Genomic DNA, 20,188 nt, shown 5'->3' with positions numbered 1-20,188 from the left:
TTGGCTGAGGGCTTGAGCAGCCTGGTGTGGTGGAAGGTGTCTGTGGGCATGGCAGGGGGTTGGAGCTGTCTGATCTTTGGGGTCCCTTCCAGCCCAAAGCATTCTCTGAAGGCTTCGATTTGGACACTTAGCAGAACTGCAATGAAGGGAACTTGAGATAAGCAAAGTTGTGAAAGTGACTCTGAGCCTGGGGCTGGGGGTGAGCTGAGTTGCTGGTTCTTAGCTTGGGAGCTGCATCTGAGCTTGGGATCTGGGTCTGCACTTTTGATCTGGGCCTGAGCTTGAAGGTTGGGCCTGAGCTTGAGGGCCTGGTCTGAACTTTGGAGCTGCTTCCTAGCATGGGAGCTGGGTCTGAGCTTGGGATCTGGGTCTGCATTTTGATCTGTGTCTGAGCCTGGGAGCTGTGTCTGAGCTTAGTGGCTGATTCTTGAGCTTGGTAGCTGCATCTGAGCTTTGGATCTGATTCTGCCCTTTTGGTCTGGCAGTGAGCTTGGAGGCTGCTTCTGGGCTTGAGATGTTGGTCTGAGCCTGGGGGCTGCATCTGAGCTTGGGAGCTGCTTCTGAACATGGGAGCTGGCTCTGAGCTTGGGAGCTGCTTCTGCACTCTTGATCTGTCTCCAGAGCTTGGGGTCTGTCTGTGAGCTTGGGGTCTGGTCCTGCAATTTTCATCTGGGTCTGAGCTTTGGAGCTGTTTCTGGACTTTTGATCTGCCTCTGAGCTTGGGAGCTGGCTCTGAGCTTATTTGCTGGCTGTGACCTTGGGAGCTGCTTCTCACCTTGAGAAGTGATTCTGAGGTTAATTGCTGGCTCTGAGTTTGGGAGCTGGCTCTGAGTTTATATGCTGGTTCTTGAACATGGTAGCTGCATCTGAGCTTGGGGGCTGGTTCTGCCCTTCTGATCTGGGCCTGAGCTTGGGGGCTGGTTCTGCCCTTCTGATCTGGGCCTGAGCTTGGGGGCTGGTTCTGCCCTTCTGATCTGGGCCTGAGCTTGGGGGCTGGTTCTGCCCTTCTGATCTGGGCCTGAGCTTGGGGGCTGGTTCTGCCCTTTTGATCTGGGCCTGAGCTTGGGGGCTGGTTCTGCCCTTTTGATCTGGGCCTGAGCTTGGGGGCTGGTTCTGCCCTTTTGATCTGGGCCTGAGCTTGGGGGCTGGTTCTGCCCTTCTGATCTGGGCCTGAGCTTGGGGGCTGGCTCTAAGCTTGGGAAGTGGTTCTGAGCATATTTGCTGGTTCTTGAGCTTGGGAGCTGCATTTGAGCTTGGGATCTGGTTCTGTACTGTTGATCTGTGTCTGAGCTTGCGATGTTGTTCTCAACTCCGTTGCTGGCTGTGAGCTTGGGAAGTTGTTCTAAGCATGGGAACCAGGAGGGAGCTTCTGAGCTGGGTGTGAGCCTGGCCCCTGCCTTGAATTTAGAATGTGAGAGTTCAGCCAGTTGGAAGCTGAAGCTGAGCTGCTTTGCACTGCAGGGCTTCAGAGTTTGTGGTGCTCCAAAGGCAGATCTCAAAGAGCTGCTGCAAGAGTTGAGCTGAAGTGGAGCAGTGCCCTGCAGAGGCAAAAGCTTTTCCCTCCCAGTCAGCCCTTGGAATCATCTCCCCAGGGCAGTGGTGGATTCCCCTGCAGGGCAGAGTTGGAAGGCTCAGCTTGGCAGGGGGCTGGGCCAGCTCCTTTCAAGCCCAGTGTCAGCTGGCAAGGTTGGAGCAGCTGAGCCTTGAGGTCCCTTGCAGCCTGGCATTGTGTGCCAGCAGAGCTGTGCTGCTGGTTTGGAGGGCACTTGGAAAGCTTCTGGAGCATTGGTGCAGAGTGTGCAACACATCCCTGAGCCTAGAAACTCCCTCAGCTCTCTGCAGAATGAACTCTGCAGAGCTGGAAGAGCTTTCCAGGAATGTGGCAGAGGTGTGGAGGAGTTGGGAAGGGATTTTGGTTCTCCTCCTCCTTGTCCTCTTCCTTGTCCTCCTCTGCCTCCTCTTTTTCCTGCTCTCCCTGGAGGCTGCCCTTAGACTCCTAGACTCCTGGAGTGGTTTGGGTTGGCAGGGAGCTGCAAAGGTGATGCAGTCCAAGCCCCTCTGCAGTCAGCAGGGACATCCTGCACTAGCTCAGGTTGCCCAGAGCCCTGTCCAGCCTGAGCTTGAACCTCTGCAGGGCTGGGACCTCAAGCCCCTCCCTGGGCAACCTGTTGCAGTGTTCCAGCAGCCTCCTGGTGCAGAACTTGTTCCTCCCCTCCACTCTCAATCTGCTCTGCTCTGGTTTGAAGCCATTGCCTGTGGTGCTGTCCCTGCAGGCTTTGCAAAGAGTCCCTCTGCAGCCTTCTTGTAGCCCCCTTCAGGTACCAGAAGGTCACTCTTAGGTCTCCCCAGAGCCTTCTCTTCTCCTCTGCAGGCTGAACACCCCCAGCTCCCTCAGCCTGTCCTGGTAGCAGAGCTGCTCCAAGCCCCTGCTCATTTTTGTGTCCCTCCTCTGGGCCCTCTCCATCAGGTCCCTGTCCTTCCTGTGTTGAGGGCTCCAGAGCTGGCTGCAGTGTTCAGGTGAAGCCTCAGCAGAGCAGAGCCAAGTGTCAGGATGGCCTCTGTCCATCTCTGGCCCTGCTGCTTTTGGTGCAGCCCAGGCTGCCCTTGGCCTTGTGGGCTGCAGGCTCCCCCTGTCTGTTCCTGTGCAGCTTCTTGTCCAGCAGCCCCCCCCAGTCCTTTTGTGCAGGGCTGCTTCCTATCCCCTCCTTCCCCAGCCTGTGCTACTTGTGAGGATTGTGCCAGGCCAGAGGCAGGACCATGGCAGAACTCAGGGGGGGGTCTCACTCCCTCTCTGTCCCCCTTGCTCTCCTCAGTTGCTGCCTGAGGTGTCTGCAGGGTCCCTCCCCAGCCCTCATCTGTAACCCCCCCTTGGCTTGGTGCTGTTCTTTCAGCCCTCCAGCTGATCCCAGCCTTTAGTCTCAGGCCCCTTCCATCCTTGTGCTGCTGCTTCCAGCCCAGTTCCTTAGAGGCTTCCTCAGCCACAGCATTTCCCACTCCACCCTTCCAGGGGCAGTGGCAGTGGAGGTGGGGGACACAGGGCCATGGGACAGCCAAGGCAGCAGGGCCATGGATGGGCTGGGACTGAGGAAAGGGCCTGGGAATGTCAGGCAGGAATTAGGTGTTGACCCCCCAAAAGAGGACAAGTTACAGGTCCTAGGTGGCAAATGTGTGTGCAGGGCATGGCAGAATCTGGCAGCATTTGAGGAGGTGAAAGGAGTGAATTGTGCTGCAGCTCTGCATGTGTCAGCTGGGAGATGAACAGCAGCCCCTGGGCACTGTGCCCTCCCATCCAACCTCATTTTCTCTTGGGGATGTGGAGTGGCAGCTCCAGGAGATCTGCAAAGAGCCAGCTGAGAGAAATGGTCAGGGAGAGAAGGAAGCCAAACCCTTTCCAGTGAGTGTCTTTGGGCTGCAGGTGTGTGAAGGGTGCTGGAGGTGTGAGGTTTGGGCAGGAGGCAGAGACTCCTCCAGCATCCCAGTGAGGGCTGAAGAGGTTTGGCAAGAAGCTGCCCAAGTCCCTTCCCCTTTTGCTGCATCTCCAGAGATCATGAGCTCCCTTTGTGTGTGTCCTGAGGGCTGCTCTGATCTTCTCTTGGGGAGTGGGCAGCAGAAAGGTGTGTGCAGGGCAGAGCTGGGCACAGAGTGGGTGTGGTGGGGGCAGGACCATGGAGGAGAGGTGGGACCAGAGCAAGATGTGCTGGCAAATGCAGCTGCAGGCAGCAGAGCCCTGGGCAGGCACTAAGGGCTGGGAGAGGCTGTGTGGAGGCAGCTGTGTTGTGGTGCTGGCCTGCAGCTGTGTGCTGGAGGCTGTGTGCTGGGCAAGGAGCTGAGTCTGCACTTGTTGAGGCCTCCCATCTTGATCAGCCCTGGCTGTGTGCTGTGACTGTGCTGCTGGGCTTGGGAGCTGCCCCCAGCAAGGCTGAGCTGTGCTGCCTGGTTGTGGGCAGTGCTGAGCCATTCCTTACAGGTCAGTGCTCTCCTCTGAGCCTTTTGCTTCTCTCTGTCAGGGGCTGTGTCCCTCTCTCTATAAGCCTTGCCTGTGTGTGCTGGGGAAGAGCAGAGTCTTCAGATCTGCCCCTTGGACCAGGCCATTAAGGAACCCAGAGTTGGGCAACATCAGGACCCCGGCTCCCAGGGCAGCTCCCAACAGCTGTGGTGGGAGTAGGGGACCCCTCACATGGTTGGGGGTCTGATGTGTGGCAGGAGGCTTGGGATGTGGAGGGTGGTGAGAGAAGGTGGAGGTGGTTTGGTGTTCCTTGTTCCCAGCCCCCAGGGTACCTCTTAACCTCTTCCAGCTCCTCCTGCCCACCACATTTCACCGCTTCAGGGGCTCTGAGGGACATCAGCTGTAGTGGGTGTCTGGGAATTCCCCAGGCTAGTGGGGGTCAGTTGTGTGGCAGGAGGAGATGTTTGGGGTTGGGATGTGGAGGGTGGTGGGAGAAGGTTGGAGGTGGTTTGGTCTTTCATTGGTCAGTGCTGCTACCTCTCTTTGAGCCAGGAGAGATCAAAGGACAGGGCCTGGGCCAGGAACCACCCTGCCAATGCTGCCAGGCTCGAGCTGTGTAGGACAAAACCCCTTGTAAATCCCAGGGTACCTCAGGCTACTGATCACAGGAACCTGGGGTCTCAGCACAGGTATTGGAGGTCTGAGCCCACACTGTGGCAGAAACTGAAGGTTTGAGGTCCCCTCTGCATTCTTTCCTCCAGCTGGGTGTTGGGAGGTGTTGGGAGTCAGGGACTATTATGACCCACACAGGATCTCAGGGTTTGAGGTCCTGGGCTCAGGTGCTTCCATCTTCCGTATTTCAGAGCTGTGACCCCTTCCTGCCACAGTATGACCTCACGGAAGGACCCAGACAAGAGCTGGGAGGAGAAGCAGCACCCAGAGATCAAGTTGGAGCAGTCAAAGTTCAGCCTGAAGGGAGAGGAGGAGGAAGAGGAAAAAGAGGACAAGATGGAGGATGATGCTGAGAAGAATGATGACTATGAAGAGGAGGATAATGATGATGATGAAGGTGACCAGGATGAGGGGGAGGAATGTATGGAGGAGGATGAAGTCAGAGCAGGTCCCTCAGTGTCACCGAAACAGCTGAGTCAGTGCCTTGAGTGTGGGCAGAGCTTCCCACGTGGCTCAGAGCCAGTGAAGCACCACTGCCGGCAGCCTGGCTCCCGGCCCTTCGTCTGTGGTGACTGTGGCAAGAGGTTCAGCTGGAACTCACACCTCATCCGGCACCGCCGCACCCACACTGGAGAGAAACCATTCACCTGTGCTGCCTGCAGCCAGAGCTTCACCCAGCGCTCCAATCTCATCCGGCACTGCCGCACCCACACTGGAGAGAAACGATTCACCTGTGCTGACTGCGGCCAGAGCTTCACCCAGCGCGGCCATCTCACCCAGCACTGCCTCACCCACACTGGAGAGAGGCCCTTCTCTTGTGACAGCTGTGGCAAGCGCTTCAGGCACATGGCTCATCTTAGGCAACACCACCTCACCCACACCAATGAGAAGTCCTTCACCTGCAGAGACTGCGGCAAGAGCTTCAACCACAGCTCCACTCTCACCATCCATCGCCGCATCCACACTGGAGAGCATCTGTTCCCCTGTGCTGAGTGCGGCAAGAGCTTCACCACGAGCACTCGACTCATCCGGCACCAACTCATCCACAGCGCTGAGAAGCCCTACAGCTGTGCCGACTGTGGCAAGAGATTCACCCAGAAGGTACAGCTCACAGAGCACCGTCGTGTGCACACTGGCGAGTCATTCAGCTGTGCTGAGTGCGGCAAGGCCTTCAGCCATAGGGGCACTCTCATTCACCACCGCCGCACCCACACTGGTGAGAAACCTTTCACCTGTTCTGCCTGTGGCAAGAGTTTCAGCCGCAGGAGCCATCTCATTCGCCACTGCTGCACCCACACCTGTGAGAGACCGTTTACCTGTGCTGACTGTGGCAAGAGGTTCAGCCGCAGGGGCAATCTCATTGCTCACCGCCGCACCCATACTGGTGAGAAACATTTCACTTGTGCTGACTGTGGGAAGAGCTTCAGCCGCAGTGACCATCTCATTGGTCACCGCCGCACCCACACAGGTGAGAAGCCGTACACCTGTGCTGACTGTGGGAAGAGCTTCACCCAGACGGTAACCCTCAACAACCACCGCAGCACCCACACCAGAGAGCAGCCTGCACTGTAGGGGGCATAAATCCACCTAGACTCGGCTGGGTAATCGTGACCCCTCTGAGAGAGCCTTTCAGGCACCAAAATCATCCCTTTTTCCTTTGCAGTTCTCAGGGACTGGGGACACCAGCAGCAGCAAACACCTCCTGCCCTTCTGAACACCAATTATTGCTAATGAGAACAATTACAGTGCTGAGTCGGCACAGCTGGAGCTCCCAGTGGAGCTGGGCAGGGCTTTGCCAGGGTCTGCCTGGCTCTTCCCCAAAGCTTTGAGTCTCCCTGGGGTAAGAATCTCCCTGTACATTGACCAATTGTGTCAATAAACCCCAAAAGTTACCCAAATCCTCTCTGCTTTTATTTCAGATATCCCTGCCTCAATTCCCCAAATTTGGGGGCATCTGCTCTGAAGGGATGGGGTGGAGCTGTGTGCCCAGTTCAAGGAGGGGAAAATGAGGTTCTCAGAGGAGTCTTGAGGTGCATCTCAGAGGCATTCTTCAGGGGCTTTCAGGTGATCTTAGGTGTTTGGGATTTGGATGGTCCTAGGATTGACTTTAGGGATCTTTGGAGGGTGTAGGGGGAAGCTGATGGAGATCTTTGGAAGAACTTTGGAAGCTTCTGTTGGCTTTCTACTATGGGGCTGGAACAGGTTGAAGAGCTGAGAAGAGGTTAAGCTGCCTGTTCCCCCCAAAAACAGAAGGGAGGGAAAAATAACACACACACAAATCAAAAAACCCTCTGGGTTGAGATAAGGACTTGAGACAGCATCAAGAGAGCTGAATCCAAAGGAGATCCCATAATGCACACTGACCTGAGGCTGGTTGCAGAAAGAAGCACAGCAGTGAGCAGCAGTGGCCAGGAGTTCGATCCCTACAGCCCTCCAGCAGCAACCAGAACAGGAAGCCTCTGATGTTGCAATCTGAGCTTCAGGTCCTGTAGTACTTTGCTCCAGCCAGCACTGTCCCTGTGAAGGTGGCATGAGGCAGGGTGGAGTAATGGCAGCAAATTTCCAACTTAACCTTTGATATTGCCAAGCCCTCATTCTGTGCCATCTGCACCATGCCCAGCAGCGATCAGCAGCACACCTCAGGCACTGTCCATTCTCACTCCACAGGAGGTGGCTTTGCAGGACCCAGAGGGCTGCTCACTGCAGGTGCTCTGCAGCTCCACTCTGTTCCAGCACAGTCTGGATCAGTCCATGCCCAGTCCAAATGCTGCAAATGCTGGGGCTGTGTTTCCAGCTCTGGGGCAATCTGGGTCCAGTGACTCCTTCCACGCCTCCAAGTGAAAGCAAACTGTGGCTTGCATCCCAGTACTCAGCTTCCAACACATCCAGGTGTGGGGATCCTCCTGTCACACCAGAAACACAGATGGGTTCCACCCCTCATGGTTTGATGGTGTCAGAGCACTCTGGGCACCTGTATCTACTAAAGCTTTACCCTCTCATGGGTTCAACTTGCCAGGCCATTGGTTCTGTGTGGTCCAACAAACCAATTTGTCTCTCCCCTCCATCTGGTTGGAGGCAGAGCCCCTCTAAGTGCCAGGTGCTGCTCTTTGGCCACAACAACCCCATGCAGTGCTACAGGCTGGGGTCAGAGTGGCTGGAGAGCAGCCAGACAAAAAGTGACCTTGGTGGTACTGGTTGGTAGTAGGCTGAACATGAGCTAGCAGTGCACCCAGAAGTGTGCCCTAACTTGTCACTGCCTTTCCCTCCTTGCACAGGTCTCCATGGCCAGAGGCAGCAGATGGCCAACAGCAGCTCCAGCACCCACTTCCTCCTCCTGCCATTCCCAGGCACAAGGCAGCTGCAGCTCCTGCACTTCTGCCTCTTCCTGGCCATCTACCTGGCTGCCCTGCTGGGCAATGGCCTCATCATCAGCACCATAGCCTGGGACCACCACCTCCACACCCCCATGTACTTCTTCCTCCTCAACCTCGCCCTCCTTGACCTGGGTGCCATCTCCACCACTGTGCCAAAATCCATGGCCAATTCCCTGAGGGACAGCAAGAACATCTCTTATGCAGGATGTGTTCCTCAGGTCTTTCTCTTCCCCTTTTTCATTTCAGCAGAGTATTTTCTCCTCACCACCATGTCCTACGATCGCTACGTTGCCATCTGCAGACCCCTGCACTATGAGACCCTCCTGGGCAGCAGAGTTTGTCTCCACCTGGTAGCAGCTGCCTGGGCCTGTGGGGTTCTCTATGGTCTGCTGCACACAGCCAATACATTTTCCCTGCCCCTCTGCCAGGGCAATGTTCTGGAGCAGTTCTTCTGTGAAATCCCCCAGATCCTAAAGCTCTCCTGCTCCACCTCGTACCTCAGGGAATTTTGGGTTCTTGTTGCCAGTTTCTGTTTATTCTTTGTATGTTTCATGTTGATTGTGGTGTCCTATGTGCAGATCTTCAGGGCAGTGCTGAGGATCCTGTGGTGGTGTGAAAGGAAAGGCTCTGCTTTCCCTCCCCCACTGAGAAAGAAACAGCGGCTAAAACTCAGTCGGAGAAATTAGTATATTTTACAAGGAAACAGATTCTATGTAACACAACAAATACAGGGATTTTACAATATATACAGGAATATACAGCAAATAAACACAGTCAGAAACCAGACCCCCAACAGAGGGGGCTTCCCCCTGTGCCCCCTTCACCCCCCCTACCTCCCTTCTCCCCCAAAGAGGTAGAAGACGAGAAGAAAGGGGAGTTAGTACAGCAGACAGAGGCCTATGCACAGGGAGTTAGTTCTTATCTTAGTTGGCCAGAATCCCAGAAGCAGAATCCAGCCGAAAGGGACAGCGAAGGAAGGAAGACTGAGAGAAAGTCCCAGCTCTCCTGGGTCTAACCTCACCTCCCACAATCCTACCAATGAAATTAATTTAGAATACCAAAATATTTTATAAACATTTAGCCAGTGTGCCCCTTTCTTAAAGGCACAGCATCAAACGGCCACAGTCCACACCTTCTAAACAATTTCATTGGTCGTTCGCACTGTCCATCCAATCGGAAACCATATTTACGGTTCGTGAGTAAAGTTCATAGTCCGTTCTGGCTATACTCAGATGCAGACGATTCAGAAGTCCAAAAAAGTCAAGAAATAAGAAAATGGAAACCAGCTTGTCTCTCTGCAGAAGAAGTGAAGAAAAGGGAAACAGGAACACAGGGACTCTCAGTTGAGTCAGGGCTCTCAGGGTTCTCAGGGTTCGTGCACTGTAGATTCCTCAGGGATTCTTCCTTTGGGCGCGTTGTAGCTGTACAACAGTTTGAAATTAAACTCTTTCAGCTAAAGTTAAATTTCTTTGTGGAATACATTGAATTTGACCATTCTCCTGCATCACCCAATCAGTGTGACCAGGACCTTCTGCTGAAACCACCCCTCGGACAGGTTTAGCCTCTCCTGAGGGCGAAAATACCCAAACAGTTTTACCTAATAGGTTCTTTTCTCTAACAACAGGAACTCTATCGCCTTCTACTCTCCGTAGCAGATCTGAATGTGCCAGTCCGGCTCAGTTCACTGAACCTCTACTATTCACCAGCCAGGTTGCTTGTGCTAAATGTTTCTCCCAGTTTTTCAGCGATCCACCTCCCATGGCTTTGAGAGTGGTCTTCAACAAACCGTTGTAGCGTTGAATCTTCCCTGCAGCTGGTGCATAGTAAGGAATATGGAAAATCCACTCAATACCATGCTCTTTTGCCCAGCTCTTTACAAGGTTGTTCTTGAAATGAGTTCTGTTGTCTGACTCAATCCTCTCTGGAGTTCCGTGTCTCCACAGGATCTGTCTCTCCAGACCGAGAATGGTGTTGCGTGCAGTTGCATGTGGAACTGCATAAGTTTCCAGCCATCCGGTGTTTGCCTCTACCATAGTAAGCACGTACTGCTTACCAGAACGAGAACGTGGTAGAGTGATGTAGTCAATCTGCCAAGCTTCACCATACCTGTACTTGGACCATCTGTCACCATACCACAAGGGCTTAATTTGCTTTGCTTGCTTAATAGCAGCACAAATGTCACAGTCATGGATGACTTGTGTGATAGCATCCATGGAAATGTCTATGGATCTGTCACGAGCCCACTGGTATGTTGCATCTCTGCCTTGATGTCCTGATGAATCGTGAGCCCACCGAGCTAAGAATATCTCACCTCAGTGTTTCCAGTCGAGATCAAGATCAGAGTCCTTGTCTACTTGAGAAACTCTTGCAGCTAGATCTGCCTGATGGTTGTGCTGCTGTTCCTCAGTAGCTTTGCTCTTAGGAATGTGAGCATCAATGTGTCTCACTTTCACTGGAATTCTCTCGACTCGATCAGCAATGTCTTGCCACAGGTTGGCTGTCCCGATGGGCTTTCCTTTCCTCTGCCAGCCATTCTTCTTCCAGTTCTTTAGTCAACCCCATAGAGCATTGGCTACCATCCATGAGTCAGTGTAGAGATAAAGCTTTGGCCATCTCTCACGTTCAGCTACGTCGAGAGCTAGCTGGACAGCTTTTACCTCTGCAAACTGACTGGATTCTCCTTCTCCATCCTTCGCCTCTGCAACTCGGCGTGTTGGACCCCACACAGCAGACTTCCACCTTCGCTTGTTCCCGACGAGACGACAGGAACCGTCTGTGAACAAAGCATATTTCTTCTCATCATCAGAAAGGTCATTGTAAGGAGGAGCTTCCTCAGCACGAGTTACTCTCTCCTCTGGAGGTTTAGTGCAGTTGGCATCTTCAGGCCAACTTGAGATCACCTCCACCAGACCAGGCCTTTCGAGATTTCCCATTCGAGCTCTCTGTGTTATCAGAGCCATCCACTTAGACCAGGTGGAATCTGTGGCATGATGTGGTGTGGAACCCTTGCCTTTGAACATCCAATTCAAAACTGGCAATCTGGGAGCTAAGAGAAGCTGCGATTCAGTTCCAATCACTTCAGAAGCTGCTTTCACTCCTTCACAGGCAGCTAGAATCTCTTTCTCTGTTGGAGTATAATTTGCCTCTGAACCTCTGTAACCTCAACTCCAGAAACCAAGAGGTCGTCCACGTGTCTCACCTGGAGCTTTTTGCCACAAGCACCAGGTTGGACCATTGTCACCTGCAGCCGTGTACAAAATGTTCTTAATGTCTGGACCATCTCGCACAGGTCCCAGACCCACTGCTTGAACTACTTCTTGCTTTAACTGGTCAAAGGCTGCTTGTTGTTCAGGTCCCCAGTGGAAATTGTTCCTCTTTCAGGTCACATCATGCAGAGGTTTCACAATCTGGCTGTATCCAGGAATGTGTAGTCTCCAAAATCCCACTATCCCCAAGAAACGTAGAGTTTCTTGCTTGTTTGTGGGATTTGCCATGGTAGAGACTCTATTTACCACCTCCACTGGAATGTGTCAGCATCCATCCTGCCACTGCACTCCCAGAAACTGGATCTCTGTGGTAGGACCTTTCACCTTGTCTCTCTTGATAGCAAAACCAGCATTCAGAAGGATGTCCATGATTTTGTTACCTTTCTCAAAGACTTCTTCAGCAGTCTACTCCATCCAGCACAGCTGTTGCTCAGAAAGACTGAAACAGAGACTTAAAAAGACGGACAGACTGAACTGATTGAGATTCAAACTGAACTAAAATTTAAAGTTGCATTCTACCAGTCTACCAATGAAATTCATTTAGAATATCTTGTTTTCAGTATTTCACCAAAACATTCAGACAGAGTGTTCCAGCAACTGTCCCTTTCTTAAAGGCACAGCCTAAAACGGTCACAGTGCAGTATAGGCATGAACTGTGTTTTAGTCTTCCCTGAGGTTTACAGGGCTCAGAGGCGCACACGTGGTGGCTCCTCTCCCTCTACAGCGGGGCTAGGCATATGTGGACTCAGTCTCAATCAAGTCCTTTCTCCCTGGCAACTGGGCAGATCTTACCCTCAGGGGCAGGCTCAGTCCTCCGGTGGCACAGTGGGCTCTCCCGGTCGCTATGACTGGCTGTGATGACACTGGGCACCTCAGGCTCAGCACAGGTCCTCCCTCTGGAGATGATCCTCATGATTGCTTCTCATGATGCAGAGGCCTTCAGTATGTGTGCAGGTATGACAGAAGCTAACAACAATAAGCTCAATGGCAGAGGCTGCGGCTCGAGAGTTGCTCTCTCAAGCAAGTACAGAGACAAAGTGAAAGAGGGGGCAACTTGTTTACCACCTGGGGTGATACTTATAGATTCCTCGAGGCTGGGTTTGACCAATGGGCACTCTCATACATAACTGGCCTATAGAAAGCATGAAGCTAGAATTATGCCATACTTGGTATTTGCACGAGCACTGCATGTGCTGGGTGCATGCTGCCCAGGCTAATGCCTTGGCTTTTGTCTTCCTCCTGAAGGAGGGGAAACTTGTCCACATGCTGGGACAAGATCCAATAGCTGTGCATAATGTGCCTTCACCACACAACTCCATACCCTAATCACACCAGAGTCCAGTCTGTGCCATCTCCTATTTCAAACTGGGTCCCATTAACATCTCCAAGTACAGCCCAGGACTTGTCACAGTCAAAACTGATTCTTCTCATCCCATCCTGTTTAACATTTTAATCGGTGCTATAGACAGAGGGATGGAGACACCATCAGCAAGTGTGCAGATGGCACCAAGCTGAGTGGTGCTGTTGAGATGCCAGAGCGACAGGATGGCATCCAGAGGGACCTGGACAAGCTGGAGAGGTGGTGCCCAGGTGACCCTCATGAGGTTCAACAAGAGCAAGAGCAGGGTCCTGCAGCTGGGCTGGAACAATCCTCACTAGCAATACAGGCCGGGGGCAGAAGTGATAGAAGGCAGCCCTGAGGAAAAGGGGTTGGGGGTACTGGTGGGGGAGAAGGTGGACAGGAGCAGGCAGTGTGAGCTTGCAGCACAGAAGGCCAAGGGCAGCCTGGGCTGCACCCAAAGCAGCATGGCCAGAGATGGAGAGAGCACTACTCTGCTCTGGTGAGACCTCCCCTGGAGTCCTGCATCCAGCTCTGAAGTCTCAACACAGGAAGGACATGGAGCTGATGGAGATGGTCCAGAGGTGGGACACAGAAATGATCAGGGGCTTGGAGCAGCTCTGCTATGAGGACAGGCTGAGGGAGCTGGGGTTGATCAAACTGAAGAAGAGAAGGCTCTGGGGGAGACCTAATAGCAGCCTTCCAGTGCCTGAAGTATACTGTTTGGAGAGTGACTGTTTGCAAAGCCTGCCGCGACAGGACCAAGGGCAATGGCTGTGGATATGAGGAAGAGGTTCTGCACTGTGAGGGTGATGAGACACTGCAACAGGTTGCCCAATGAAATTTTTGAGGCCCCATCCCTGCAGATAGTCAAAGTGAGGCTGCACAGGGCTGTGGGCAATCTGATCTAGTTGAGAATGTCCCTTTCTGTCTGCAAGGGGTTGGACTGGGTGACCTTTGGAGGCCCCTTCCAACACAGACCTGCCTATGATTCTACCTCCCAGTAATAGTTGACCCCATGGCCTCTGCCAGTAACACTGGGTCTGGTCCCAGGACACTCTGAAACCCTAATCCTGTCCTAGTACAGCCTGGACCTTTCCTGTACAAACTGGATCCCTTCAGTTTGGGGCTCCCCAGGTCAGGAGAGACAGAGATCTGCTGGAGAGAGTCCAAGAGGCTAGGAGGATGAGGAAGGGACTTGAACATCTCTGTGGCCAAGCCACTATCCATTATTGACCTGGAGTCCTGGCTCACTGGGGAGGTCCCAAGGTATTGGAGAGCAGCAAATGTGACACCCAGCTCCAAGAAAGGAAGGAAGAAGGATCCAGGAAACTATAGAGCTGGCAGTGGGAGCTCAGTAGCAGGGCAGGGCATAGAGCAGAGCATCTCCAGCACCATTAGATGTCCTGGAGAGGACAAGCAGGGGATCAGGCCCAGTCAGCCTGGGTTTAGGAAGGGCAGGTCCTGCCTGACCCACCTGATATCCTCCTCTGAGAGGATGAGTGACTGTTGGATGAGGGCAAGGCTGTGGCTGTTGTCTCCCTAGACTTTCCAAAAGCCTTTGGCACTGCTCCCCACAGAATTCTCCTGGGCAAAGGGGCTGCTCCTGGCTTGGATGAGCAATGCTCTGCTGGATACAGCCCTGGCTGGGTGAAAGGGCCCAAAGAGTGGTGCTCAGTAGAGTTCAGTCCAGCTGGTGGCAGGTCACAAGTGGCGTTCCTCAGGGCTCAGTGCTGGGACCCCTTCTGTTTAACATCTTTATTGATGACCTTGATGAAGACACAGTGTGTCAGCAGTGAGTCAGCAGATGACACCAAGTTAGGTGGCAGAGCCGATCTGCATGAGGGTAGGGAGGATGTGCAGAGGGACTTGGACAGATTGGATCCATGGCCAACGTTACCAGGAGGAGCTTCAAGAAGGCCAAGTGCCAGGTCCTGCACTTGGGGCACAACAACCCCAAGCAATGCTCCAGGGGCAGTGTGGCTGGAGAGCTGTCTGGCAGAAAGGTAATGGGATGATGGAGACTGTAATCAATACAACTGATCAATATGATCTAGTATTGTTCCTTTATTGCTTCAGTGTTGTTTGATTATAATGCAAGCATAGTACAGAGCAGACAGTAGAGCTGACAGGCTAGTAAGAAGTGCATAGAAGAAGTGTGTAGTAAGAAAACCTTTACAACTTATATAAACTCGGAGGGCATTGCTGGCATGGCTTCATTGGCCCCTCACGAGTGACCACACACTATTACTATAGATTATTGGTTAAATTAGTAATAACACATGAGGTTGTTGATGCAGGTGTGTGTCCTGTTATTCCCAGATAACCCTCTGTGTTTATAGCTACCAGTGCCCTGCTTTAGTTACATGCTGCAGGCACAGCACTGTTTTGCTACACTGCTAGCCACTTCCGCACCCACGCTGGACACGGCCTACCACCATGTCAGGCTCTAGGCCTACACTGCCAGATTGCTCACACTGCTTATTGCAACCATTACCACACTCTGCTCCATGCCCTGCCCTGCTACTGAGCTCACACTGCCAGCTCTATAGTTTCCTGGATCCTCCTTTCTTCCTTTTTTGGAGCTGGGTGTCACATTTGCTCCTCTCCAATACCCTGGGACCTCCCCAGTGAGCCAGGACTCCAGGTCAATAATGGATAGTGGCTTGGCCACAGAGATGTTCAAGTCCCTTCCTCATCCTCCTAGCCTCTGTTGGACTCTCTCCAGCAGATCTCTGTCTCTCTTGACCTGGAGAGCCCAGACTGCAGGGATCCAGTTTGGACAGGAAGGGTCCAGGCTGTACTGGGACAGGATTAGGGTTTCAGAGTGTACTGGGATAAAGTCCAGTGTTACTGGGAGAGGCCATGGGGTCAGCTTTTACTGGGAGGTGTCCAAGACTTTAGTAGGAGGCACCAGGGGCTCCTGTTAGTCCTGGGAGGGAGCCTGGTCTGTACTGGGAGTGGGACAGGTGAGTAAGTTAGGAGTGGGTGAGAGCCAAGTCTGAAGTGGGAGGGAGAAAAGCAAAGCAGTTTGTGTTGGCACATGGCCCAGTCTAGACTGGGAGGGGACCATGAGATCTTATTTCTACAAGAAGAGGTTGCAGAGTGAACTGGGATGGGTCCAGTTTGTCCTGGGAGAGAGCACAGTGTGTGCTGAGAGGAGGCTGTGGATGCCTTCTGCCCTGGGAGGGGCTCAGAGCATCCATTTTGCTCTGGGAGAGATCCAGGTGGTACTGAGAGGGGGTGAGGGGATCCAGTTTTACTTCATTGAGGTCCAGTCTGTATTGGGATCATAGAATCATAGAATGGTCTGGGTTGGAAGAAATCTCCAAAAGTCATCCAGCCCAAGCCCCTGCAGACAGAAAGGGACATCCTCAACTAGATCAGGTTGCCCAGAGTCCTGTTTGGCCTCACCTTGAACATCTGCAGGGATGGGGCCTCAACCACCTCCCTGGGCAACCTGTTCCAGTGTTGCACTACCATTGTGGTAAAGAACTTGTTCCTCACATCCAATCTCAGTCTTCTCTGCTCTAGTTTGAAGCCATTGCCCCTGGTGCTGTCCCTGCAGGCCTTTGCAAACAGTCTCTCTGCATCCAGTACCCTTCAGTCACTAGAAACTCTGTCCAGAACTGTGTCCAGTTCTGGGCCCCTCATTTTAAGAAGGACATCGAGACACTTAAACATGTCCAGAGAAGGGCAACAAGGCTGATGAGAGGCCTTGAGCACAAGCCCTAGAGGAGAGGCTGGGGGAGCTGGGATTGTTTAGCCTGGAGAAGAGAAGGCTCAGGGGTGACCTCATTGCCCTCTACAACTACCTGAAAGGTGGTCGTGGACAGGAAGGGGTTGGTCTCTTCTCCCAGGCAACCAGCACCAGAACAAGGGGACACAGTCTCAAGCTGTGCCAGGGGAGGTTTAGACTCGAAGTGAGGAGAAAGTTCTTCACTGAGCGAGTCGTTTGTCATTGGAATGGGCTGCTCAGGGAGGTGGTGGAGTCGCCATCCCTGGAGGTGTACAAGGGGAGATTGGACGTGGCACTTGGTGCCATGGTCTGGTCGTGAGGTCTGTTGGGACAGGTTGGACTTGATGATCCTTGGGGTCTCTTCCAACCTTAGTTATACTGTGATACTGTGATACTGTGAAAGCAGCTATTAGGTCTCCCCAGAGCCCCCTCTTCTCTAAGCTGAACACCCCCAGCTCCCTCAGCCTGTCCTCATAACATAGCAGAGCTGTTCCAAGCCCCTGATCATTTCTGTGGCCCTCCTGTGGATGTGCTCCATCAGCTCCATGTCCTTCCTGTGCTGAGACTTCGGAATTGGATGTAGTACTCCGGGAGAGGTCTCACTAGAGCAAAGTGGCAGGATCTCCTCTCTCCATCTCTGGCCCAGGCTCCCCTTGGCCTTCTGTGCTGCAAGCTCACATTTCCTGCTCGTGGCCATCTTCTCCCCCATCAGCACCCCCAAGCCCTTTTCCTCAGGGCTGCTTTCTATCACCTCCTCCCCCAGCCTGTATTGATAGTGAGGATTGTTCCCCCAGCTGTAGAACCCTGCTCTTGCTGCTGTTGAACCTCACGAGGGTCACCTGGGCACCACCTCTCCAGCTTGTCCAGGTCCCTCTGGATGCCATCCTGTCCCTCTGGCATCTCAACAGCACCACTCAGCTTGGTGCCATCTGCACACTTGCTGATGGTGTCTCCATCCCTCTGTCTATAGCAGTGATAAAAATATTAAACAGCACAGGATGGGATGAGTGGAATCAGTTTTTCCTGGGACAAGGCCTGGGCTGTACTTGAAGATGTTAATGGGACCCAGTTTGAAATGGGAGATGGCCCAGTCTGGACTCTGCTGTGATTAGGGTGTGGAGTTGTGACTGTGACAGGGCCCAGCCTGTGGTGGGAGGGTTGAAAGGAACCCAGTATGTACTGGGATGAGTTCCAGACTGTACTGGGATGTGGCCAGGGGACACAAATTGTGCTGGGATGGTTCCTAGTCTGCCTGGGAGGGGGTAAATGGATTCAGTTTGTACTGGAAGGGGTCCTAATCTGGTCCTGGCAAGGGTTCAGGTGGTGAAGCTTTTCCCAGGGGCAGGCACAGTCTGTACTGGGAAGGAGTCCTGATATCTGCTTTGCAATGGGAGGGAAGCAGTTGGTAGTGGGAGGGGGACAGGGCTTCAAATTTGCTCTGGGATGAGACCCTGTACTGGGAAGAGATCAGGAGATGCAGTTTGTACTGTGAGGGGGCCCAGTCTGTACTGGGTTGGAATCAGATTATTGAGTTAACATGTGAAGGGATGCAGAAACTACTGGGAAGGGACCAAGATGATCCAGTTTGTGCTGGGATATGTTAAAAGAATGAACTTTATAATATATGGAGACAATAACACAGCTTATACTGGAAACGGCTCAGGACCCAGGCTGCAGTGCTAGAGGACAGTAGGATCCAGTTTGTACTGGGAAGAGGCCACATCTCTACTGGGAGAAGTTAGAAGAACCATGTTTGGACTGAGTCTATACTTGGAAGGGGGTCAGAGTATCCAGTTTTGACTCTGAGTAGGTGCAGTGTGTAATGGGAGGGGGTTGGGGTATGAAGGCATGAGGACACATCCTGTTCTGATGGCAGTGCTGCTCTGGAGCACAGCTCTCTCCCACAAGCAGCCCTGGACTCTCCCTGCCTGCAGTCCCAGCACTGCCACACAGCAGCACAGTGCCCAAGCTGCCAGAGCACTCAGGCCTTGCCTCAGTACAGAGGATCAGTGGGAAAGTGTGTAAGGGCAGAAAGAGCAGCTGAGGACAGCCCAAGCTCTGGGGCTCCCTGGCACTGCTGTTGTGCTGGGACTCTGCCCCTCCACCTCTGCACACAGGCACTGCCCTGAAGCTCCACAGAAGCCTTGGAGGAAGGAACTAGAGAAACAGCTCCCTGCAGGGTCCTTTATTGTTCAGCACAAACAGGGAGCACAGCTCCTCATGTCTGCAGCCTCTGGGTCACAGCAGACAAGACAACACTGAACCAGAAATGGTCTGAAGAAAGACACTTGTGTGGGAACAGCATTCTCACAAGGGGAACAGCTCCAGAAGCAGCCAGAACTCCAGCAGCAAGGCTGGGCCTGCACTGAGTGACATCAGAACTGCTCTGCAGGAGAGGACAAAGAGTTTATTGCTTCTGAAACCATCCAGGGATCAGTTTGCTCAGGGCATCCTTGAGCTCCTGGTTCCTCAGGCTGTAGATGAGAGGGTTCACTGCTGGAGGCACCACTGAGTACAGAACTGACACCACCAGGTCCAGGGATGGGGAGGAGATGGAGGAGGGCTTCAGGTTTGCAAAGATGCCAGTGCTGAGAAACAGGGAGACCACAGCCAGGTGAGGGAGGCAGGTGGCAAAGGCTTTGTGGCGTCCCTGCTGAGAGGGGATCCTCAGCACTGCCCTGAAGATCTGCACATAGGACACCACAATCAACACAAAACACACAAAGAATAAACAGACACTGGGCACAAGAAGCCAAAGTTCCCTGAGGTAGGATGTGGAGCAGGAGAGCTTGAGGATCTGGGGGATTTCACAGAAGAATTGGTCCACAGCATTACCCTGGCAGAGGGGCAGGGAAAATGTATTGGCTGTATGCAACAGAGCACTGACAAATCCACAGCCCCAGGCAGCTGCTGCCAGGTGGAGACAAACTCTGCTGCCCAGGAGGGTCTCATAGTGCAGGGGTCTGCAGATGGCAACGTAGCGATCGTAGGACATGGTGGTGAGGAGAGAAAACTCTGCATCAATTAAGAATACAAAAAAGAAGAGCTGAAGTACACATCCTGCATAGGAGATGTCCCTGTTGTCTCTCAGGGAATTGTCCATGGATTTTGGCACAGTGGTGGAGATGGAGCCCAGGTCAAGGAGGGCAAGGTTGAGGAGGAAGAAGTACATGGGGGTGTGGAGGTGGTGGTCCCAGGCTATGGTGCTGATGATGAGGCCATTGCCCAGCAGGGCAGCCAGGTAGATGGCCAGGAAGAGGCAGAAGTGCAGGAGCTGCAGCTGCCTTGTACCTGGGAATGGCAGGAGGAGGAAGTGGGTGATGGAGCTGCTGTTGGCCATCTTCTGCCTCTGGCCATGGAGACCTGTCCAAGGAGGGAAAGGCAGTGACAAGTTAAGGCACACTTCTCTCAGCCTCATTGTAACCTCCCTCCCTGAGCTGCATGAGGAATGGATCAGCTCAGTCCCATCACTACCAAACCATGGCAGAGTTCATCCCAGCTTCAAATGCAGCAGGGACCCAGAATTGCCATGAAGATTCCTCTGGTGTCAGAACAGAAAGTGACCAACAGCCCAGTCCCAGAGAACAAGAGTCCCATTGTGGTGGTTTGAAATTTCCCCCAGCATTAGCTTTGCCAGAGCAGCTCAGTTAGAAGCAAATGAAGCTGTATTGACAAGCAAAAGCTACACTCTGCAATGGAATGCAATGAACAGGTACGGAACATCCAGGAGTGACAATATTGGACAGGTATTTACAATTAGCAAACCACACAAACCCCCCTGGTCAGAGACCAGGGAAGCTGTTCCACTGCCCCTACTCCCAGTTGCCCTGTTCCAAGAGAGAAAGGAGGAGT

At 53.1% G+C, this 20,188-nt stretch overlaps 1 protein-coding gene and 1 pseudogene across 1 annotated transcript in view; one reads left to right on the top strand and one right to left on the bottom strand.

Moving 5' to 3' along the window:
• The window catches only part of LOC128899310 (oocyte zinc finger protein XlCOF6-like), a 285,720-nt pseudogene extending 280,925 nt beyond the window's left edge, over nt 1–4,795 (bottom strand).
• Nucleotides 4,796–4,834: 39 nt separating this feature from the next.
• LOC128899309 (zinc finger protein 721-like) overlaps nt 4,835–20,188 on the top strand; it is a 586,691-nt gene continuing 571,337 nt past the window's right edge. The window contains 2 exon segments of the mRNA XM_054177689.1: nt 4,835–6,136; nt 6,730–6,744. Of these exon segments, the coding sequence (XP_054033664.1) occupies nt 4,835–6,136; nt 6,730–6,744 (1,317 nt within the window).

Source organism: Dryobates pubescens, chromosome 43, assembly GCF_014839835.1.
Source record: "Dryobates pubescens isolate bDryPub1 chromosome 43, bDryPub1.pri, whole genome shotgun sequence".
In the NCBI taxonomy this organism is placed as follows: Eukaryota; Metazoa; Chordata; class Aves; order Piciformes; family Picidae; genus Dryobates; species Dryobates pubescens.
Note: the sequence above shows the minus strand (reverse complement) of the source record. Positions and strands in the feature narration are given on the sequence as shown.